The sequence below is a fragment of the Elephantulus edwardii genome, unplaced genomic scaffold (assembly GCF_000299155.1).
Source record: "Elephantulus edwardii isolate Elephantulus edwardi_28Jun2011 unplaced genomic scaffold, EleEdw1.0 scaffold00138, whole genome shotgun sequence".
In the NCBI taxonomy this organism is placed as follows: Eukaryota; Metazoa; Chordata; class Mammalia; order Macroscelidea; family Macroscelididae; genus Elephantulus; species Elephantulus edwardii.
The window spans coordinates 6,834,158-6,859,210 of record NW_006399888.1 but is presented as its reverse complement, the minus strand read 5'-3'; the positions used below and the strand labels follow the sequence as shown (position 1 = coordinate 6,859,210).

Sequence of the window (25,053 nt, the reverse complement as noted above, 5' to 3'; positions counted from 1 at the left end):
TAACCACAACAGAGAGTACTAATATATGAAAGAAATGGATATTATACCAGCTACTAAATTTTCAATCCCACTGCTGTGGAGTTGATTTCAACTCACAGCGGCCCTCCATCGGTTTTGCGAAATCTTTATGGGAGGAGACTCTCCAGCTCTCCCCCAAGGACTTGAACTGCTGGCCTTCTGGTTAGCAGCCCTGTACACACCAGCTATGCCACTTGAACTCAGTGGCAGTGTGCTTGGGGATTTTTTTGGTTAGTTTTTTTTTTTTTTAAATAACTGAGCTCTTGTACTTCATGCCAAATAAATGAGTTCAAAACATTTGCTGAGGCTGATTCCGTAACAGAAGTAAACGTACCTTAACAGATAACGTGTTGGCTACTATTCCATCTACGATGCCTTCAGTAAACGGATCAAAGTGCTTGTCAGGTCTCCTCATGAACTCTGGCTTTAACCTGTAGCCGCTCTTCCCATTGTATTCATAAATTCCCATGTTGATCTGCATTGCCAAGTCTGAGTACAAAAAGGACAAACTTAAAATGAATGTACCTGTATTCTGAGCAAGAAAGGGAGAGAATATGCACAGACTCATTTCCTTGTATTAACACTCACTTTTTTTTAGTGCAACAGTTGTTTTATTCACCATTATTTGTTTTTTAGTTTTATACTAGTTAACATACAAAGTACACAGAGTTTGTATAAGGTTTGATCTTTCCCCTTGTGACTATTCTCCTTCACAATATATTTATTCACTGTGGAAACTTAAGAAACACAGAAAAGGTATAAAAATATGCTCCATCTTCTAGATTCAAAACTAATCATGTCAGTAGTTTGATGTATATTGTTTCCACTTAAAATGTATTTTAAATACAGATTATATCCATTTCATTCAATATTTTTCTGCTTTAGTTTTAATAGTTATATAGCATTCCTTTGAATAGCAACATTTGAGTACACATACGTAACCAGCCTTCCTATAGAGTATATTGTTCTTTCTTCTCTTTTTTCCACTATCACATCCATTGTTCTTGTTTTTGTTTGCTTGTTTTCTTGGGAGGTACCACAGAAAAATATGGTACGCTTAGCGAATTTGTGTATCAGCCTTGCGCAGGGGCCGTGCTAATCTTCTCTGTGTGGTTCCAATTTTAGTATATGTGCTCATGAGGCAAATACCCCATAGGGAGTCTGACTACACAATCAATTATTTTCTTGGGAGTGGAGTTTCTGGGTCAAAAAGCACACCTTAGAAAAAGATGTTTTCTAAAATTTACTAGAAGATTTCTCATAAGACTAAGTTATGTTCCTGTTATTGTTATGTACTGGTGAGACACTGGTAACTCATAGAAACCCTATGTACAAACCCTGCTCTAAACCCTGCTCTATTCTGTGCCAATCTTATTATCTCCAACACATCTACCCCCATTTCCAGTCACTGAATCAATCCATCTCATTGAGAGTCTTCCTCTCTTGTGCTGTCCTTCCATCCTCCCAAGCATGATGTCCTTTTCCAAGGACTGATCTCGCCTTGCAAAATGTCCAAAGTGTCAGACAAAGCTTTAGACTCCTTGCCTCCAAGGAGCAGCCTAGTCTCACCCTCCCCAGGATGAACTTGTTCATTCTCTTAGCAGTCCATGGTATGTTCAAAACTCTACTCCAGCATCACAGCTCAAAGGCATCGATTCTCCTTCTATCATCCCTAGTCATTGTCCAGCTTTCTGATGTACATCAAGTAACTGCAAAGACCATGGCCTGTACCAGGAACACTTTAGTCTCCAGACTGACACTGTTGCTCTTCAGTACTTTGGGAGAGGTCTCCGACAGTAGATTTTTCCAATGCAATTCGTCTTTTAATTTCCTGGCTGCTGGTACCAAGAGTGTTGACTGTAGAGACAAATAAAATTTACCCACCCCGTTTTTGAGAACAACCTTATCAATGATGGATGCTAGGCTTCTTTATTTCTTAATTCATGACAGGAACAACCTTTCTCTTTTAAAAATGTGCACGTTGATTTCTATGCAGTACAACCAACTCTTATTAACACTTTTTCTGTGGTCAACAGTTGTTGCTAAAAACGTTTCTAAGACTGCGTCATCGTACCAAATGAATGTTCCCAGTAGGGACAGAAAATTCATTTCAAAGTCATAAGGAATGTGGGAAGCTGTCAGTTTCTCCAGATTACCAGTATTCCACTCAGAGACATAATAAAGAGATGATATAGAATAATTTCAGGGTGCTAAGAAACAAATCATTTTTTAGAACTGGTATTTAGTACTGATATTTTATATTCATGAAACTATTATCATTATAGAACCAGTTCAAAAGCATAAGATGATAGATCTAACACACACACACAAACACATATATGACAGGACAAAAGTCTGAACAAACTGTATTAACAAATCAGATAATATGTTGAAAAATAGTATGCAACAGTCAGGAGATTTATTCCAATAAGAAAAAGATAATTATATCAGGAGAGCTTTTATATTAAAATTGATCATATTATTGCACAAAAGAAATTAAAAACACCTCTTTTCATACCAAAAGTTTCACACACCAACAGATTTCAAAGAGATATTAAATAACAAAATATTTTAAAATGGGAAAAAATAAATTTCTAAAACACTGTTATCCAACTAGATAGAACAAGATTATACATTTGTTAAACAGCATCTATTCTAAAAGCACAGTCAGTATTTTTTTCAATGACATCACAACAGAGAAATTTTCATTAGTCTCACAATGGGGGAAAAAAAGGTATTCCTAAAAACGACTATTATGATTCTAGGATAGAATGGCCAATGTGAAGCAGTAAGACAAAGGAGGAAATGAACCACATTTCAGTGACTGTTATTGTGTATCTGAAAACCCTAATAGATTTTCCTGAGAAAAGACACTCCTGTTAAGAACTGTATGTGGTTCGAATCCATTTGTAGCGCAAGGAATTAAATGAGAACAGATGGCCGAGCAATCACAGCCGCTAAGCAAAAGTCAGAAATGCTGAATTTCTGAATGGCAGGATTTTTTATTTATCAATCAATTTATCTACCTATCTCTTTATCTACCTTCCTACCTGCATATATTTGCCTGTGTACATATAAACATAAGAAATATATAGATATAGATAGAATATATATGGAATACACACAACACACACACATATATGGAGTATATATATTTATGAAGTATATATATACATATATTTGTATCTACATAAACTTAACTAAATTAAAAATTACAATAAATACTTTAAAAAAGATAAAAAGCAGTTGTTTCAAAAATAACACAAAACTCAATGGAGATAAAGATAATAAGAAATGTTCTCATTTTTAAAAGTTCACTTGATTTGATTTTAAATGGCATGCATTTCAGTGAACTTCTGTTGTGTGTTCCAAAACTGGGGATTTTTCTCTCAGGTCTGAGACCATCCTCAGGTCTCGATACCCGGGGATGTGGCTTTCCCATCGGGGACCGGGGCTACTCACCCACTGTTTGGAAGTTGAGGGCGACCATCTGGCAGCCCGCGTTCCAGAAAAGCTGAGGCATGTAGTTAGATGAATCCACACGCGTTCCTTTTGGGTATATCCTGCTAAGCTGCATTTTGTTATATCTGGACCATCATGTTAAGGAGTGAATACAGTTACAGAATCGTCAGTACTAAGCATTGAAAGGACTCGCCATCATTCTCAGCTGAAAATGATGTAGGTAATTGATGTTCTTAGTGAGCAGGGGCTCATGAAGATTGAACCAAGAAAACACAAAGCAAAGCAAAACACGCCTTCTAGAACAAGCAGAACAAATCACCTTTTATAATACATATAGGATCACCTTTGCAGGGCCTTGTGTAAAAAAACCTAATAGGTAATGACAATTTCAAGGTCAAGGAGACAGGCTTAATGGTTGATGGTGTGGAATGTCGAAGGCAGGCTTCAAACCTGGGCTTCCTTAATTTCAAGGCCAGTGTCTGTTCCAATTGCCAGCCTATCACTCTCAGCATTACACATAACTATTTATTGGAAATTATTGATCACACTCATAGACTTCCATCATTTTTTTTTCCTTATTAGGGAAAAAAGCCACAGTATATAACTTGTGCTTTTGTTAGTACAACAGCCAGTCGTCAAATCAAGGATACTCTACAAATTCCACTGGAGACTTTGTAAGCTGCTCGAGACCTTTGGTTTCCACAAAGGAAGACATTTCAAAACTCCGATTTCTTTCTGTGTTAACAACAACAAAAAAAGAAGATAACAAATAAAATAGAATTATAATTTGTAACATTATTGAGTAAGCAATGTTCAGCGAAATTGAAGGAAACGAATTCCCACCATAACTTAATATTTTGTTTGCTTTTCTTGGTCAACTATTTATTTAGGAGAAAAGTTAAGATTTTTACATGTTGTTTTTAATATTTACTGCTTGCGTCAGATTCACTTAGAGTGTGGAAGTGAGCTACATGTATGAAGACAGTTCTCCACTTTTCAACCTTAGTTAAAATCTTCCCTTTTTAACACTCACCATCCACAATCCAAACCTCATTCTCCTCAATCATATACATCTTTACTTATTTCTTCACCTTTCCCAATTTAGTCAGTTCTCATAAACTCTTGTTCTTTGTGTTTTGGCCATTCCTACACACACTTTCATATGCCTAATTATTTGATGTGTGATTTATAATTAAAACTAACTCCAACTAAACGGGTACTTTGCAAACAATGTGCAGTGTGCCTTTAAAAAGTTATGAGATAAGACATAATGGTTAATAATATTATCCAACAAATAAAAATGGAACCCTATTTATTTTATGAGTTACATTTGTATATACTGATCTCATCCAAACAGTGTATCTTCCCTTGGTAATTTCCACATACCTCTGGAAACTCTATAAACTTTGATCATGAGAATAGTTACAGAAAGGCTTCAGGTCTTTTGTTCATAGGGTCACATCGCTATAAGTTGTGCTCGACTTGACGGCAATCAAAACCAACAATTTCAAAGCTTAATTTGAAAAAATGTTCCATGAAACATTTTCTTTAAGATTTTACAGTAAACTCCAACCAAACCCATTCCAATGAGTGAAGTCCACCTCATAGCCATTCCTTTTCCCCCATCTAGTTTACAAGGTTGTAAATCCTCAGGGGAGGAGACTACCTGTCTTTCTTCCAAGGAGCTGCTAGTAGATTTGAACTGCTAACCTTTCAGTTAGCAGTCCAATGCCTAACGCACTATGCCACCAGGGCTCCTCTGATTTAAGAATTAGGATTGTAAATTAATGTTTAAATGTGTAACTATTGCTAACTATCTGTACTGCTTATACTCACTGCTGAGTCCATCCTCTGAATTTTATGTTTTATTATTATTATCTATTCTATGCAAAATATTTGGAAGAAGGAGTGGCTTCCACTTCTGTAATAGCTTGCCTCCGGAAACCCTATGAACCTGGAGAGGGGATGAGAAACACCCAAGCGTTGAGGACTCTCCTTCATAGGGTCACTATGAGTCGCCTGCGACTCGACGACACTTAACAACAACAACGTCATGCAAAATATTGCCTATAAATATTCTCAGGAGAAAAATACATCAAACACAGGGAGATAAGCCCTCGCTTTGAAGTCTGGCAGTTGTGAGTAAACCTTAGCCAGGAGCTGACAGAATTAAAGCACTGATTTCTTTCTCTAACTGGCCACTTGTCAGGAAAAGGAACTATGAGTGATTGAATCGGGAATGTTCATTTTACAGGCAGTGAAGGTTACAGTACTAGAAAGATGACCATCTTATAATTTTTAAAATGGAATAACTTGCCATAAGAAGCACTGGGTAATTAAAACAAAAAACACTGAAATCATGATGTATTAGCTGGTTTGGAAGTTAGGTCCTTTAATGTACACGTACCAGAAGCCATTAAATTAACACTTTTCTGGTAAAATTATACATATACTCGTGCTATGAATTGGATTAGATTTTAATATCTTTATAAAATCAAATCAACAGTTTCAAAAAGTTCCTTTGCTCAAGCAGACATTTTGTTTCTAAGGGCATCTTTTTTTAAAAATAGCTATTAAAAAACTAAAAAACAAGACCCAAGGTCGCTCTTAACCTGTTCGTACCTCAAATTTCATGCAAATATAAAGGGAATGTTCTCTCTTATCAGGGAGTTAGCTGGGCTAGTTGGTAGGGAATTGCACTGCCAAGTCAAAGTCAAGAGGTTTGAATTCATGAGCTGCTTCAAAGGTAAAAGATGCACAATCTTCTTGTGTGCAATTTACAGCTTCTGAAAACCCTGCATGCAGACCAACAGCAGGCAGAATCAACCTGTTCTGAGTTGCAGGCAGTGAGTCGGTTTGGGTTGTTTTGCCTTTTCTTTAGGTAGGAGAAAGATGATACTTTTGTTTGCTTCCTGTATGGGAGTCTAGTTGGCCAGAAGGATGTCGTGCAGTGACATGAAATTAATTGTATATATATTCTCCTAAATACGTGAAATACGGCCGGAAAAATGGAATGTGGGTGATTCAGTGGATTTGGTTCTATTTATAGTCGTCAGGGTTGACACAGTCTCCGGCTGCTTCTCCTTTTAGGGGACACGTAGGCGGCTCATTTTCACACTGGTATGTAGACAAATGATAGATGGACCCCACAGTGGGGTTAAGATTCAATCCAAACAGGAAAACAAATGTGAATCTCAAAATTAGCCACAAAAGGTGGGGGGAGTATCAAACTTATTGCCATGCAGTTAATTTCAACTTACAGAGACCCTAAAGTACAAAGTGCAAATGGTCCCAGGCTTTCCAACACTCATCTGCCTCCTGCTCGGTGGCCGGGGGATTTGAACTGCTGACCTTTCTGTCAGCAGTCTAACATTCAGCTGACCACGATCAGTGATCTGCATAGTCTTATTAAGCATGTATGTTCTAATGTATTTTTTTAAATCTATGTATTTTAAGATTGTCAATTTATGTGTATATTTGAGAGTTCATCATGAAATAGTTCTATGAAGGTGAATATCCTTTGTTTTTAAAATATATTCATTATTCACCACAGTGGAGGTTTCTCTCCAGGGAACGCTTACTTTTTGAAGTTTCAAATGACTCAAACTTGACGGGCTGGATGTAGTTCACCAGGTTAGACATCTCCTCCGTGGCCATGGCTTCACTCCCCGCAGTCCCCTGAGGCAGAAATAAAAATACCATCTCCAATGCCAGCATCTTATCCTGGAGGGTTACTTTCCCAGGGCAAGGACTGCTTGGCCCATGCTCGCAGAAAGTGGCCCCTCATCTTCTGAAAATAATTATTCCCAATAAAAAGTGCAGTGTGAAAGACAGAAAACACAGTATCTTAAAGCATGAGGGGTCCAGGGCAGTGATAGTTTAAGTTAAGTCAAGAGCAGGTTGAAGTCAGTCGGTGGTGGTTTAAATTAAGCCCTACGAAGCCCCCAGTGAGCTTGTTATAAATGTCACGTCTGAGGCCCTGGCCCTGCCTCCCATACCAGAACCTATGTTTTAACAAGAGGACCCCAACATGCATTTGTGTACCACGCGGCTGTAATCTCTCTGGCCTCGGTAGACAGCCCACGGAACTCACCGTGGAATGACAGACTCTTGTGCAGGTGACCACTGGATGAACTGGGAGCTTCTCAGAAAGGGCCCCTTCTTATAAGAGGTTGGGGTGAACAAACAATTGTTGCCTTTCATGACAAACCTTCCCCCCTTTCTTGTTTTCTGTGAGTATTTTAGATAAGTCTTTCTGGTGAGGGAGTTAACAGCTCAGGCTAGAGGTAAATGGTCTAACTTGGAATTTCAGGCCCACTGGGAACTTGACCATGTTATTCAAAAGCTCAGCCTTTCAATTTATACATCTGTATAATGAATGGTACAACACAGGACAAGGCTCAGATCTGTTGTTTATGAGGTCGCTATGAGTCATACTCGATGTCACCTATCAATAACATAACATAATAGAATAATACCAGTTTCCATGGGTAAGGCGTGTTGCAGCTAAACCAAAGGCAGGCAGTTCAAATCCACCGGCTGCTTCACTGGACAAAGACATGGAATCTCTTCTTGTGCAACCTAAAGACTCAGAAAACCCGCTGGAGAGTCAGCTATGAGACAGTTCTGGCGTGATGGTACACAACAACAACAAAGACGACGTTGCATATAGAGAAACCGCGGTGGTGCAGTGCATTCGGTCACTGGACTGCTGACCGAAAGGATGGTAGTTTGAACCCCCAGCCACTCTACAGTGGAGTTGAAACGAGGTGGAATCGTCTGGAGGACAATGGTTTGGCGCCTGCTACAGCACAGAAGTTGTTACGACTAATAAATGTGAAAGACAGTAATGGCCGGCACCTAATAAACACATTATTTTAGACATTAGTAGTTATTACAAAATTTTGATAATTTTTTTCTTTTAAGAAAGACAATGGATACTGTGGACAGACTTCTGCATATGGATGTAATAGTGTCTTCTCTTTCTAAGAAAAATAGAAACAAGTTCGATTTTCACACTCCTGTGCAATATTTATGTTAATGACAATTCAGAAGAAGAATGTTGTAAATGGGCCATCCATGAAATAAGACAGTAAATGACCAGGAGCCACTGATTAAAAAAATTATAAGCCACTGAAGTAACTGTCAGGTAGAACAACTAGAGCACTTATGTAACAGCTTTCTTCGCGCGCATTAGCTAGAAAATTAGTGAGGAAAATAAAGAATAAAAAAAAAATACAGACACCATTTAAGGGAATAATTGTGAGCAGAAAGACATCAAATAGGACAAGAGTATAATTTGTTATTTATTTTTATGAATCTAACGTTGTACAAACAGAATCTGAGACCCAGACCTCCTGCTGTATTTAAAGCTGATTCAGTATAAACTTCCCATCACAGCACTGACCATCCCAAGTGCCCTGATGCTCATTTGTGTCTAGTTTTGGAAGAAGTACCTTAGGAGGCTTCGGCTCACATTAACAAATAACCCATTCAATGGTTCCACGTTACAACAATGGGATGAACATAAAAATTCTGAATGTTTAGTGAAATTCCCTATCATCTCTGGACTTCGTAACTTTTGGGCATTGCATTTCACTGTCTCAAAATTGAAGCCGATAGTTTAATATCACAAACTTTTAATTTTAATTCATCCTCCAGACAACTCCTTTGAAGAAAGGCAATCTGGGAAACTCTGCTTATTACAGAAGACTCTAAAAAATAAAAATAAAAAAAAATATTACAGAAGACTGTTCAATTTCCTGTATATTCGTAACTTCAATGACCAAAGTTTGTATTTCTACCGTGAAAAGGTGGCGAGGGAAAGTTTTACAGTGAACAGTATGCTTTTTGCCCACTAGATGGCAGAAGTGGCCAGGAAATATCCAAGCAGCACAGGCAGCCTGCTGGGCTGATGGAGTGAATGCTTCTGTGGGGACACAGATACCCACCTCATCCATGGAAGACTTCTTACAGTCATCGTCGTCATCATCCTCCTCACTCTCCGTGTCAGCCTCTCCTGTTACATTCAAAAGCACATCATTAGTACAGACACATACACATGAATAACTCATGTCATTAGTATTGCCAAAAGTTTCCTTGAAGATTAATTTTTTGCTGTTTGTTTCCAAAGCATCTTTTCAGAGTTTTCCATTTTATTTGCTCTAGAGAATTAATCTGACATTTTGAATGTTGATTCCGCCCTACTTTTCATTTGTGAATACCATTTTAAATTTCCAGATTCCCCAAATACTTGTCCTAACTTTTCTCTGTATTTCAAAATATGCAAGACGATACACAAATTGCTTTCTAGGACATGCGTACTCTATTTCAATGTATACATTCTTTTTAAGGGACATTCTGATACTAAACTAGCTAAAAGTCCTCTGACTCCATTCTCCTTGCCTCCTCACATCCCCAGTTCTGACTTGCCACACCCACTTTCAAATAATAGTATAGTTTCATGTAAAATATAGGTCACTTTTGACATTGCATTCTTAATTCAATAGTTGGTCAGGAGACCCTGCACACACCTATTTCAAGACAACAGGTCAAGGAAGACAATATAACCATGGGAAGAAACATCATAGTCTAGTAGCAAAGTCTGCTACCCAACCACTGCGAGATACCATTTACAGTCGATGATTTACCAACAAACTTAGTTGATGGGTACACTATCTTCTTAACAGGATGCACATCCTAGAAAACATTATAGGTCTGTTATCAGGTGCAAAACACAATGTGTGACCTTTCAAAGTCATAATGCTTTAAAACCTGACTCCATCAGACACCATTAAGCTATATATTTAGCTAGTCTCCCAGTTAGGGAGACCTGGTGGCCCAGTCTGTATGGAGCAGGGCGCTGACCCAAAGGCTGTACCTCTCTAGTGGTTTGAATACACCAGCAATTAATCAGGAGAAGACACAGTCTTGTCCTATGTGATTTACAGCCCGAAAAACCCGCTGATGGGTCAGCTATGAGCTTGACCAGTTACGTCAATGGGTGGCTTTTTCCACAAAGATCTAATGATGATGCTTTTGTTAAGGTAGGGCACCACAGGATGGACCAGGGTTACATGATCGCTAGGAGTCGTACTCCACTTGACGGCATTTAACAACAACAACAGTCTGAAGAACTATACTAATGCATAGTTCTTGAGTTTATCCAGATGCAGTAATATCAATATGTAAAAACATGCTCTCCAGTAAAACATCGAGAAGGCATGGGCTTTAGCCAAGACTTCTAGCTTTCACAATTCATTAAACATGAAATAGCAGCAATCTCCCAGTAGATGGCAATGTTGACTCAATGATGATGCAACTGGCAGCTCTCCTGCACCCCAACCTTCTGACAGTTCCTCCATGTGTCCACAGCACACCACTGTCCTCCAACAAACTCATAAGTATTGTCATTTGGTTGATGAAGTCCGATCAGTCACAGAGCGGAAGAAGCAAGCGAGGTATTATTCATAAACTAGAGGGAAAGCTTGCTGAGCCCCCATGGGGTTACTAGTTAAGGTCGATGATGGAAATCATGTTTCATTAAGTTAGAAATGCATTCTTTCAGAGGTGCATGTTGCCACTTCAGATTAGTTTATAATCAAATTTGCTGTTCCAAATTATCTGTTGCTGTTTTTAATCAGAGAGGAGAGTCTTTTAATCAAGTAATTTGAGAAGGCTGTGTGGCAGCATCGTATGTAAACCTCTTTCTGGGGTCACAATCATATACCAGTTATCACAAATATGCAATCAGATTAGCATTTGATTCAAGTAGGAAAAGATTTATTTGCCTCTACCAGAAAAGAGGGTGAATCCTTTTCATATTTTTAAAAGAATCTGGAGAAATTATGGTGAACTGTAAAAAAAGACAATTGTTGTTTTTGTTGTTATGTGTTTTCAAGTTGCCTGTGACTCACAGCAGCTCTATGCACTGCAGCCCTAAACCCTGCTCTATCCTGGGCCAATCTTACTTTGTCTGACACACCGACCCCCGTTACCCCAGTCACTCAATCAACGCATCTCATCTCCTGCACTCTCCCTCCACCCTCCCAAGCATGACGTCCCTCTCCAAGGACTGGTCCCTCCTTACAACATGTCCAAAGTATGTCAGACAAAGCTTTAGAATCCTTGCCTCCAAGGAGCAGCCCAGTTTAAGCGTCTCCAGGATAAATCTTTTTGTTTTCTTGGCAGTCCATGGTACATTCAACACTTTTCTCTAGCACCACAGCTCAAAGGCATCAATTCTCCTTCTATCAACCCTAGTCAGAAGCTACCCTAATTATTTCAAATTCATTGCTATTTCATTGATCCTAAATTATAGTAAATTCTATATATGGCAGAATACAACTGCTCTGCAACATTTCAAAGGCTACACTCTTTTTTCTTTTTTATTATAGTTTGAGTGAAAAGTTACAAAGCAAATTCATTCTTTTTCATTCAACCCTTTATTCACGTGGTGTTATTCTACAGCATTAATTTCTGCATCCACAGTGAAATCATACTTTTCTCACTTCTTTTCTGTCTTTCTGACTTCCGTTCATCTTTCTATCAGAAAGATAGGGCGCTTATCAGAAAGCTCTGGTGGCCTAGTGGCAAGAAGCTGCGCTGCACTCCCGAAGGCACGTGGTTCGAATCCAGTAGCTGTTCCATGGGAGATGGATGGGCAATCTCTTCCCTTGCAATTAACTGCCTCTGAAAAGCTACCAGAGGGTCAGCTATGAGTCAGTTCCAACTCAATGGTACACAACAACAACAACAACAGTGTGCTGATCCCTTTTTTCTCTTGTATGTTACCTTCCCCTAGTCCGTGGGGAGCTGTGCCGCAAACCCAGGCTCCTCTCTGGGAGTTCAAATCCACCAGCAGACCCTCCAGATGGACAATCACCCATGTGGTTTACAGACTTAAGAAGCCTGCTGGAAGGTCAGCGACAAGACCTTTCAGACTTAATGTGTTTGTGCTTTCACCCACCTTCATCTTTTTACTGAGTTTTCACTCCCCTATCCTTTCCTTCCTGCCCCTTGTTAACTCTCCAAGCATGATTCCATGTGCGTGGAAACCTTGCTTTCGCTTTTCACAGAAGCAGACTGCCTCTTCTCTCTCATGTGGAGCGGCTGGTGCGTTTGAACTACCCAGCAGCCACGCATTTTAATCACTGTGCCACCAGGGTGCTTGTCCTTCAAGACGAGTGCCCTTAGAAGCAACTGAATCCTGGAGAAGAATCTCGCCAGCGGGACTTATAATCAGTAAATTGTTTTGAAAGAAAAGCCATTTTATATTTTTCATGATAACGGAGTTTTCCAACAGCATGCAGTATTAACTCTGCAAATGGTGAATTAGGAATACGCTACTTGCGAGTCCTACCTACATAGTAAAATGTTCAAAAATTTCCATTGAAGTAAATAGCGATTGCACAACAAGCATTGAGGCTAGCTCAGGAAAGCTACCAAATTACTAACAGATTGCTGCGTTTTCTCCGTGTTAAGCAATAAGGTCCACTGATTGTCAAAGCCCTTGCGTGATGCTTGCAGTTAACACGAGCGAGAGAACTAGCCGAGGAGAGGCAGATGGTAGCCAGCCAGCACCAACATACAGACGAAGGCACGGGTTCTCGCTAGGCTTCAAGGGACAGGTCTTTGCAAATAGGTGCCCTGTTAACGATAGGCCTGCTTGTGATGTTTATTCCAAAACTTCAAAAAAGAACATCCAAACTGAGAACAAGGCTCTTTTTCTCAACAGAAATGATAATTCTGGAATAATGTTAGAAATGCACATTCAAAAGCTGCAAAAGGCACTCCGCTCAAAGAATTACATAAGGGTTCAAATCTAAACAGGAAAAAGAGCAACTGGCAATCAAGACGGAAAAAGAAGAAAAGAAAAATCATCATGATAGGCAACTATTTGCTGATTGCCCTGGAGTTTCTATTTTCAATTGTGCTGCCAACCCGAAGGTACATGGTTCAAATCCGCTGGCTGGTTTGCCTGAGAAAGAGGGACAGTCAACTCCCATGTGATTACTGCCTTTGAAAACCTGCTGAAGGGTGAGCTATGAACCCACTGCACCCACTCGATGATACTTGATAACATAGTAACAGTTGTTCTAAACCGCTTGAATTGATCTGAGGGGTAAGCAGGTGAATTGGCATATGCTAAATATACTCAGATGTCAAACTCAAGCTCAGTCACTGAGTTGATTCTGATTCTACTGGGTTTTCAGGGCTGGAAAATCATAGCAGGAGGAGATTGCTTATCTTTCTACCATGAAGCAGCTGGTGGATGGGCAACGTAATGGGATACAAACATCGGGCATCTGAAGGATCTAAGAGAGTACATTTTCCACAACTGAATACACTTGACTAACAGTAGTCAGATTAACAATGCATAACCAGCTCCCTGAAACCCCTTGGGATCTTTCCTCTTTATCCTCTAAAAGTAACCATTATCTCGACTTCTAACACACAGATTCGTTTTGCTTAATTTTCATAATCTATATAAATGTAGCCATATATCTGATTTTTTTCTCAGCATTATAGAGATGTGATTCATCACTGTTTAACACAGATTATCAGGATGAAGTCAATATAATTATACAGGTCCTTGAAAGAAGAAGCTATTTCCCAACTACTATCAAAGGCAGGGTATAACTACAGACAATAGAGTATAATTACAGAGAGATGGAGTTTTGTTGAATTGGAAGATAAAGGAAGGGACTAAGAATTCCACTGGTGGCTTCTAGAAGCTAGAAAAGGCCAGGAAATCAATTCTTCCTCAAGAACCTCTGGGGAGCTGTGGTAGCCTAGTGGATAACCCAACCCAAAGGTATGCAGTTCAAATCTACCAGCTGCTCCTCAGAAGAGAGGCAGTCTCCTCCCGTGCGATTTACAGCCTCTGAAAACCCAATGGAGGGCCAACTATGAGTCAGCCTTGACTTGATTTCAACTGGAGGGTCAGCTACGAGTTGAGTTCAGCTCGATGACAATTAACAACAACTAGAACCTTCAGAAAGGAACACAGCCAACACTTTAGTTTTCACCCACTAAAACTCTTCAGAATTTCAGACCTGCCGAAGTATAGGGTAATAAAACTGGGTGGTCTGATGCCACTAAATGGTGGAGTAGCCGAAGGGTACTTTACCATATAAGACGGCCAGAACAGAAAATGGGAAGCCCTTCTAGGCTCGGGTCAGAGCAGTAATTCTCAACCTACAGATGGCAATGAGAGCCAGCCTCTCGCAGTCCCTCACCGGCTCCCGGAGACGAAGGTTCAAACACACTGGAAGAGTCGCTGTATGTGTTCGAGGCTTGTTCTGACAGCTTCTTTTTGCCACTGCCTTCGGATGACTTGTGCGATTTCTTTTTATTTTTCACCAAAATTTTATACATCAGGTCCATAGGGCTCGGGAGAGGAACTCCAGATTCCAGCTAATGGGAAAAGAAAGATCCTTCTCTTAAAAGAGTGTTCCACTCCTTCCCAGATCCCGCCTCCAAAACCCCAGTGCACACAGAATGCCAACAACTCTCAATTATTCTCCCCTGCCTTCTGTACCAGTCGGAAACGCTTCAGTGTGTGTCCTGCAAACAGCTTGTTGTTATTGTTGTTGCATGAAAGGTGTATTTTAATTACCTTCAACAAGACCTCGTGGAGGGCCTTTGTATTTAAAAGTTGGTTGTTACTATATTTTAAAGGAACCTTCTTCAAAGAACAGTACTCTTCTGTCAATTTGCTGTACTGAGGTAACCAGGAGTTGCTGTGATACTGAAGCTTGTGCCAGTGGGGTGTCAAATGCCGTAACAGTTACCCACGGTGGACAGTGTTTGGTGGCGCTCCCAGTTTAAGACAGGTTTGAAAGCAGTAGTGGTATCCACTTCCTAAACAACATGCCTCTGGAAACTCAATGAACTTTGATAAATGATGATAGTATAGAAAGACTTCAGGCCTTTTGTTTATAGGGTCACTATGAGTCACGCTCGACTCCACAGCAATCAACAACAACAACAAAAAACCCAATTACTTGCATACAGCAAAATCTGCACAAATAAGATCACAATATAATAGAAGATCTGAGTGCACCAAATCTGAACTTCTGTGAAGTTTTCCCATAGATCATGAAAACGCAGCCGTGTCAGTTGAGGAGTTCTAGTAAGGCCATACTCTGCATTGCCAAAGTAGAGAAGCCAGTGAGAACAAAGCTTCTTCCTGGAAGAGCTGATAAACACAGGCTGCAGCTTCCTAATGCGCCTGTGGAATTGGCTTCCCCCAAGAGCGGAGACAGCAGCGAAAGTCCCCCCAGGCCTCCACGTTCGTTCTCCTGCCGAGCTCCTTGGCACCACAAGCCAGCTGGGTGGCTTCAGATTCCTCACCGGCCCCGGCCCCGAGAGTCACGCCACCACTATTTATAAGCCCTATTCCCAATGTTTCAACCTGGCACATCTAATGGGGAAATCGATGCCCCTGGAGAGGGTTAGCAGATATTGTATCAGAGAGCATGTGTGCAAAACACAGACAGGATATTTTTAGAAAATCTATTGACTTCCCATAAGTTAATCCTTCTCTTCGCTCCACTGGGTCTTGAGACTCCTGAGAACTAACTTAAGAACATGTGGCGACTGGTCAAGGGTGAAGAGGAGGAGATAGGCTACTTCAAAGTGTCCCCATTGCTTCTTTCAGGGGTGCACATTAGCAAGGGGGACCCTGAGACCAAGTAAATAAGTTAACCTCGGCCAGCCAGGACAGGCCACCTGAGCTGCCCCAGTGAACCATCTATTTCTCTCAAGGGCTGTGAGAAAATTTCCCAGAAGGGGATGGGAAGTCTGTCTGCCCTGGCTGGTCTGTGTGGGCTGACTGGGATTCTGCATTCCTGATGGAGTCACATCTGAGGTGCAGGGAAGGAAGGCGAGGGCTGTGGGGAGAGAAAGAGACTAGTATCTCTCTCACCTCTTCTCTTCTCCTCTCCTCTCCTCTCCTCTCCTCTCCTCTCCTCTCCTCTCTCCCTTCCTCCCTCCCTCCCCCTCTCCCTCTCCCTCACCAACAGAACTCTGGTCTAGTGGTAAGGAGCTGTGTGTCCAACACAAAGGCTTGCGGTTCAAATCCCCTAGCTGCCCTGCAGAAGAAAGATGGGCAATCTCCGCCTATGCAATTTACTACCTCCGAAAACCCACTCGAGGGTCAATTATGAGTCAGTTCTGACTAAATGGTACATAACAACAACCCTTTCTACACTCCTGGCATCCATGCTGCTGGCCAAGCAGCCCATTATCAGCTACACAAATCTCATCAAGAACTAGAAACATGAGAGAGGGTGAATCTGTGTTTCCCCCAAACCAACACAATCCCAGAAATCCACTGCTAGTGAGTGGTCCATTCCACTTCTGGAAAACCCATGTGTCACAGAGCTGAACTGCTCTTTATGTAATAAAAAAGCCAGTCTTTTAATCTGTGGTCCTTTGTGTTCAAACCATTGACCTTCAGATTGTCACTGACAGAGCTTCTGTACAACTGAGGAGCCTCCTGTTAGCCCATGCCCATCCCACCCCAAATCCTACACATGCTCCTTCAGGACCAAACATCCCCACAGCTTACTGGATACTTTTCCAGTGGCTCCATGAGAAGGGCATCCCCAAATATCAGTCGGCAGTACTCCGCCATCTTGGCTTGCTGTTTGGGGCTAAAAGAGGATAAAGAAGGAACAAAAGGCTTAGTCAAAATGCAGGGACAGGATTGCCAGTGGGTGCTAGTTACAGAAAGGGAAAATTCCTCCCCCGGGAGTTTGGGGCCAGTTTTACTCATTCTTGATTTCTTGTTTATTATTTTGACTTTGGGGAAATCTAAGCTGCATAAACAGGTGGATGATGAGAGTCATGGACATGAGTCTGTCCCTGCATCGTCTTTAAAAATTGTTTTTCCCTGTGACTGGAGGAAATCCATGCCTCTGAACTGTGATATCGGAGAAGGGAACAGAATATTATACGGACTGCACAAAGAGCAAACAAGTCTGTCGTGTAGAAAGTGCAGACAGTGAAACTTTGTCTCATACACTTTGGGCATGTTGTCTGGAGGGACCAGTCCTTGGAAAAAGAGACACCCTCTGGGGAAGGTGGAGGGCTAGAGAAAGAGTAGGAAGATTCTCCACAAGAGAAAGTGACCTGGGGACTTGAAACTCAGGCTTATCAGAGATAGTGAGGATAACACAGAAGAGGGCCAAGTTCAGATGCTGTTCATAGGTTTATAAACTGTACTTGACTCAATGGCATCTAACAACAGTTAATGACTGGAGTTTGGCCAGGACTGCCTAGAGGCAGGCTGGGTCCCCATTGCTTATTTTCCTGATTTTAAGTTGAATTCAATAATACATTTGGGAAACCAGCATCGTGCAGTGTAAATTGCTGAGTGAAACTGTCTATCAAAAGAAGAGCGCTGGGTTGCAGCGTTTGTAAGGAAGTAGGTAAGAGAGAGGGAGAGGGAGAAGGAGAGGGCAAGGGAGAGGGAGGGTGAGAGAGAGAGGAAAGACAGCGAGAAGGAGGAGAGAGAAAGAGAGAGAGAGAAAGAGAGAGAGAGGAGAGAGGAGAGAGGAGAAGGGGGAGGGAAGAAAGAAGGGATGGAGGGCAAGGGGGAGAGAGAGAGAGTGAGTGTGTGTGTGTGAGAGAGAGAGAGAGAGAGAGAGAGAGAGAGAATGAAAACCTTTTAAAATACGCAAAAGGGCAGGCAATGTGTGGACTAACTGAGGTGCATCCTAAGGAAAATATTAAAGGGGGGGGGAGAGAGAGAAAATGAGAACCTTTTAAAATACCCAAAAGGGCAGGCAATGTGTGGACTAACTGAGGTGCATCCTAAGGAAAATATTAAAGGGGCCAGCCTCTTGGAGGGGTAGCCCCTGTTTTTTACATGAATAATGGGGATGGGAAGGAGGCTTGAGCCCGAGACACTGCAGATAGGAGTCTGATAATGGAGGAAGGTAGAGAGCTGCAGGGTTTCCTAACTGAGCTGTGAACACTCTGCTTCCACAAGGAAGGGGCAAGAGGAACTGTTCTCAGAAAGACACAAAGAACAAGGGGACGAAGTGAAGTCCCAGAAGCAAGCACATCTTCAGCTCTGAAGACACAAGGTGACTGTTCTCGGGCAGCATCCGTCAGCAACTCGTGTGCCTGGGAGCACATGAACAGCTGAGAGAAGCGAACACACATATTTTTTCCAATGTTCTTGCTTTCCTTGACTTTTTAAAAAAGGAATCAAATATTTCTACTCATTCAGCAGAATGCTCACTACCATTATGATGTTGTTCAATGCCGCTGGGTTTTATGGGTGCCGATTCTGATCTACGAGCTGTCAGCCTTGATTTCCAATCATTATCTCTACATGCTGCAGTGTTAATATATTTTAGCAGAACTGGGACTAAATTAAGAACGAGCAATAATTATAAAAAAAATTCTCGTTTATACTGATTCAAACCTGAGATAACAAAGGGCTCTTCTGTGAATGTTTATGCGGCCTCATGGGCTGGTTTTCTTGGCAGGAAGTTGCTTTGGGACTTCAAAGTGTATTGCAATGGTTTTCTGGGAAAACTATGTATCTTTCTCTGGGAGCTTTGATGGCCCTAATGCCAAGGATTTGGGCTTCCAACTCGAAAAGGCAAATGTTTCAAATTCACCAGTGGACCCACAGGGGAAAACGGGCCAATCTCCATTATGATTTACAGCCTTTGAAAAATCTGCCGGAGGGTCAGCTATGGGTTAGTTTCAACTGGATGACACTTAACAACTTACTAATAAGTAGCTGGCAGAGGATATAGTGAATTACGCTGCTACCTCAAAAGCCACATTTCTCTCATGGTTCGAATCCACCAGCCTCTCTGTGGGAGAAAGATGGGCAGTCTTCTCCCATGTGATTTACAGCCTTAGAAATCCAATGGAAGGTCAGCTCTGAGTTAGTTCTGACTCGATGGCAATAAGTTTAAGATCTTTAGTTTTATTTCTTTGCCATTTTCTTTTGAAGAACAAAGCATGCTAGTTGCATGTCACACAAGTCTGTGAGGGTTCAAACATAAACCTGAAGTCCTGGCTTTCTTGAGACTGCAGGTTGAGGCCCAGTGAAGATTCATCTGGTTTGCAGAACTCCTTATCACCGCCTCCCAATTGCTCATCGTCGCTTTCTCGACCTGCAGGAGCTTTTACTACGTGGCTTACGCTGCCTGCCGAACATTCTGTAACGTTCCCCAGTGGTCCCAGAAGCCACTAATCAGAGGCCAGATCCTGAAAAGCATCGGAGGTGGTCATGTAAGGACAATTTGCTTGAAACTGTGTCAATGAGGCCCCAGGGAGCAGGCAGTGAGCAGCTGAAGAGGCAGGGCACAGTCCCCAGCACGCTCAAGTTCAGATGCCCTTACTCAAATGAAAACTCGCCCTGAAGTACAACCTAGTCTGCCTGCTCTGTGCTGTGGCTGAGAGCAAGTCCATCAGCACCAACCCGCACATTCTACGCTGCACAACAGACTTTGTCCAAACTCCACATTTACTTCACACAGCAGGGCGATTTACCATCACAGAGCTTTGCTACTCTAAGTGTGGTCCATGAACCTGCAATGTCAACATCTTCTGGGCCTTGTTAGGGATGTAGATTCTCAGGCTCTAAGGCAGATTCTGAATCAGCATCTTGAGGTCTAGAAATACGAGTCTTAACAAGACTTCTAGCTGATTCTGATGCACACTCAAGTTTGAGAACTTGTAACTAGGAGATTTCAAGTTGGAAACCAATTCCTTTCTTTAGATACTTGGAGTGAAAGGGACACATTTGACCCTGGTGCCCAGCTCTAGGGGTTTTACCAGCAACTTCACCAGTGGAGGAGTTTTTACTAAGAAAGCAGCAGGTAAAGTTGTCTAGACAGTCCCTAAATCAGAACCCAGGAAGCATTTTGCTGGAGCTATGATTCTCATTTGATTCCACTAGTCAATGTCCTAAAAGAAGCCCTGGTGACATAATGTGAAATGTACTGAGCTGCTAACCAAAAGGGAGGTAGTTCAAAACCACCATGTGCTCCTAAGGAGAAGGATGGGCAGTGTCCTCTCACTCAGAAACCCAGTGAAGAGTCATTATGAGCCGGGATAAACTTGATGGCAGTGAGTTTGATTTTTGAATGAGTTAACTGATCTGTTAAAGAGACAGTGTCAGGTTCGGTCTCCAGTGACTGGATCAACCTTGGCTGGAATGGTACCTGGGGGCCTGCATTTGTGTTAAGCCTGAGGATAATTCGGATGCACGCGATTCAAGGACAGTGCATTGTGCAGCTGCTTCTCAGTCCATCTCACTAGATCACATCACCCAGAGACCATACTAAGTGAAGATGCATTTGAGTGAGCTCTGGTGGCCTAGTGTCAAGAAGCTGCACCGCAATCCCAGAGGCACAGTTCGAATCCACCAGATGCTCTGCTGAAGAAGGAGAGACAAGCTCCTCCTGTACCAGTTGGATATGATTTGATGGTACACACACACACACAAAATAATAAAATAAAAAGAATTAATTAAAAAAAATGAAGGCGCATTTGCTGCATCTGGGATGGGGCTAGGGTCTCTGCCTTTCCAACAACTTTCTCAGTTACACAATCCACACTGAAGAGTAAGGAGTTAAATCTGCCTTCAACTTTTTCAAAACCCAGCTCAAAACTGCCAGTGACAGCGAGAACAAGAGGTCAGTGCTTGAGAGAAAAACGTACAATGGACTTGTTTGCAATCAAGTCCTCCACAAAGCCACACGTCCACCTGACAGGGAAGTGAGTCTGAGCCCAGAGCCAAGTGGACAGAACAAGTCAGCAGAAAACAAAGCGACTTTCACCGAAGGCCAGAAAACACACATGCAGGATGCTGGACTTGCAATGAGAAGAAACGGAAACATTTAGAGCATCAACATCTGCTACTATGGTGACGCAGGAGAAAGAAAAGCTCACAAATGCATTTTTAGCTTCAAGCCACAGCAGATGCTTCTGAACTCATTAAAACAGCCCTAAAGAGTAGGTAGAATCTCGTGGTAATGAAGTGCTTGGGCTTGATAATGGGAAGGTTGGAGAGTCAAGTCCATGTCAGAGGTGCCTCAGAGAAAGGCCTGTGATCTACTCCTTACATGCAGTGAGGACCCCTGGCCTGGGTCAGGTGCAAGACAACAGAAAGAGCCGGGCTGGACAAGGACGAACCATCTGGCTTTGCTTGGTTATGCTCTCTTGGAATGAATAATCCTCCCTTGGGTCAAGCCATTGTTAGAGCAGGTGGTTGAAAGGCAAAGTGAGGAGACAGGATGAGGTTGAATGAAAAGGTAGGATTCTTAGAAAAGGTACATCCCAAAAAAGGAGATGCGCCTCTCTGACGTAGGGATGGGAAAGGCCCCTTGCCAGGCACAGCTTTGTTTACAGTCAGCTGCCTCCTCAGTTTGACGTACTTCCGGGCTTAACTCTGGACTAGAAAGTAAGATGATGCATCAGGTCGGCAGTTGTTCTTGGGGTCACTTATGCACCTAAAATACTGGCTTGGGGGTTAATCTCTTCTGTGCATGTCAGGATCATGAGGCACCAAGATTCCTGGTTTTGATTGACTGTGGCCTGGCTCTCAGCTACTTCATCTGACCCTTTCCTCCCCATTGGCTATCAGTGAAAGCTCCACCTGGTTCCATCCCACTGGTATCCACCCCAACACGCCTCTTCCCTAGCCTCTCCCGTGTCTATCTCTAATACTGTGTATGAAAAATCAGCCCTTGAAAACTCTGTGTTTTTATGCTGACACACATGGGGTCCCTGTGAATCACTGCTGACTGGGTACTAGGAACTGGGGAAAATGCTGCCCCTTGGAAGAGCGGTTAGCTTTCTGATCTCAAAATGTGCCCTATTTCCAAATAACAGTTTAAACAAGGATTTGGCCAGAGCCACTCTGTGGGAGAAGGATGGGCAATTTCCTCCCATGTGATCTGTTGCCTATGAAAACTCGCTGGAGTTTCAGTGGCTTCAAGGTAAGGTGCTGTCCTGCAAACCTGAAGGTAACACGTGGTTCAAATCCACCAGCTGCTCTGTGGGAGAAAGATCAACAGTCTCCTCCCATGTAATTCCCTGCCAAATCGCTGCAGGGTCAGCTGTCGATCAGTTCTGACTCAACTTTTCGAAACGAGTCGGAGATGAGCTACAAGCGTTGCAATCTGCACACAGGCGATTTAAAATACTTGGAGAAAATGGCAGAAAATGCATTGACTGCTCCCACCCATTTTCCCAATCCGCATGTGGTTTGGTGTTGTGGTCAAATTGACCTAGGACACAGCTCCAAATCTGCCGTGTTGAATGTGTAGCACAGAGGAGGCTGAAAGAAATCACTGAAGACAGGAAACAGGTTTAGGATAATTTGAGGGCCTGTTCCAGGATCACTGAGTTGAGAAGGATTCTGAGGTTAGATTCAGGCTCCATGATGAGGAGCGCTGTGATTGCTAAATGATGGTGACCTTGGGTCAAGGGGTCCTGCAGTCAAGGTGGCCCACTCAGCAAGCGGAGTGCTTTACCAGCAGAGAAGAAGGTTTCCTTGGGAGTGTGGTCTCGCTTTCACCGCTGTAGAACTGGAACCAGCTCATAGCTTACCCTCCAATGGGCTTTTCAGAAGCCCTAAATTCACTGGAGAAGATGGTTCATCTTTCTCCCTGGTGGATTTTAAATGTGACTCAGTGATTTTGCCATTTCCAGGGGAAGGACAAGGGCAATAAGTAAATCATTTCCTCCTCCAGTAAAGTTCAACCTAAGAGTGTTACTGCCATTAGGTTATTGCATTGAGATGGGAGTTTTCCTTTTTTCACATAAGACCTATTAATTTATTTTAATAGCTGAAAATGTATCCTTTTTTAAACCAAAAATGCAGTATTATCGTGCTACTCTCTAGCTTTGCGCACTCTCTCTACTGGCTGCTTTAAAGACAAGGATGGGTCTGACTTCAGCCACGATACATTCACTTGCTTTGTGTGCACATCAAAGTTGGACAATGAATAAGGATGACAGAAGAAGAATTGATGCTCTGAACTGTAGTGTCGCCAAGGAGGAGTGAATAGGCCACAGGCTGCCAAAGGAATAAAAAAAAAAAACGGCCTTGGGGAAGTGCAGCCAGGCTGCTCCTTACAAGCAGGGGCAGTGACGTTTGCCTTACATACTTTGGGCATGTTTTCAGGAGAGGCCAGCGCTTGGACAGCAGAGGGTCCGAAAAAGAGAGGAAGACTCTCAACAAGAGTGATCACAGTGACCGCCACAACCTGAGCATGGGATAGACCATGAGGGTGATGCTGGTCAGGGTCACTGTGAGGCACAGTTAACCTGATAACACCTAACAACAACAACTGGTATGAAGATTACAAAAGACATTTTGTGTTTGCGTTTGTAGGTCAGAAGTCACATAAATGAGGACATGAACACAGGCATGGAAAAAGACCAGGAACAATGCTCATTACATAATTGTGATTGTTGTGTCCCACTGAGTCAGAACCAACCCATAGCTGACTCTCCAGTGGGCTTTCAGAGGCAATTAATCGTCCAGGAGGAGACTGCCCATCCTCCTCCCACGGAGCAGCTGGTGGATTTGAACTAAGTGTCTTTGAGATTGCAGTGTGGTTTCAAACCACTAGGCCACCAGAACTCTTTATATCTTATGTTGTTGTTGATTGCCGTTGAGTTGAGCACAGTTCACAGTGACTCTATGAACAAAAGATCTGAAGTCTTTCTATAATGGCCATCGTTTCTCAAAGTACACAGAATTTCCAGAGGCATGTTGTTTAGGAAGGTGTTCCACAAATATTAGCTGTTGTTATGTTTATGGTGGTGGTGGTCGATACATCTAACTTTGGATCAGCAATTGAGTGAATTAATTGATTGTATGAATTAAATCAGAGACCTAAGTATCATTTGGTGTTAGTTTTCTCATGGCAATGGTTGATAGCAACGTGAGGACCTCCAAGGAGAGTTCAGCATAGTAGCACATGTGATAATCAAGAATGGGACCACAGGCTTTAATTTTGTTTGCCACAGAAGTAATGCTTAAAGAAAAAGAATATGGTGAATGCCTTTTCTTCCAAGAAGAAATAACATTTCCAGTTTGGAAGCTGCAGTGACTGAGAGAAAGGCACTAAAGCTTTGTTAGAAACATTTAAATTACAAATAAATTTACAAACGAAATTACAAATGAATTACAGAAACAAGAATAAGTTCCAGAAATTTTACAAGCAAATCCAAGTCATGGAAACAGATGAGGTGCTAAGTCTGGAGACAGAAGAGGTATTCCTGTAAGTATGAAAAGTGACCCTCAGGATTGTTAGAAAAACATTGTGCTGAAGGACCAACTATTTCATCCAACGGTTCAGAATGAAACAGAACCAAGACCTGAAGAAGAGAAAATTATTTTCTTATACACAAGCAAGTGATATAGAGAATTATAAGACTGGTTACTGAAAATGACTTCTCCCTCTACATATGCTGTTAGATGTTATCAAGACAACTAGGCTTATAGTGACCCTATGAATATCAGATATGAACCGTATCCCATCCTGCCCTATTCTCATAATTTCTGCTACGTTCAAGCCC

At 42.0% G+C, this 25,053-nt stretch overlaps 1 protein-coding gene across 2 annotated transcripts in view; it reads right to left on the bottom strand.

Moving 5' to 3' along the window:
• Positions 1 to 25,053, bottom strand: part of PLCB1 (phospholipase C, beta 1 (phosphoinositide-specific)) — a 920,819-nt gene that overhangs the window by 172,430 nt on the left and 723,336 nt on the right. For both annotated transcript variants that reach the window (XM_006894240.1, XM_006894239.1), the window contains exons 13-19: positions 17,057 to 17,141; positions 14,721 to 14,898; positions 9,432 to 9,499; positions 7,062 to 7,158; positions 4,131 to 4,215; positions 3,481 to 3,605; positions 353 to 507 (exon numbers count right to left, since the gene is read on the bottom strand). In XM_006894240.1, the coding sequence (XP_006894302.1) occupies positions 353 to 507; positions 3,481 to 3,605; positions 4,131 to 4,215; positions 7,062 to 7,158; positions 9,432 to 9,499; positions 14,721 to 14,898; positions 17,057 to 17,141 (793 nt within the window). The remainder of the gene's footprint in view (positions 1 to 352; positions 508 to 3,480; positions 3,606 to 4,130; positions 4,216 to 7,061; positions 7,159 to 9,431; positions 9,500 to 14,720; positions 14,899 to 17,056; positions 17,142 to 25,053) is intronic.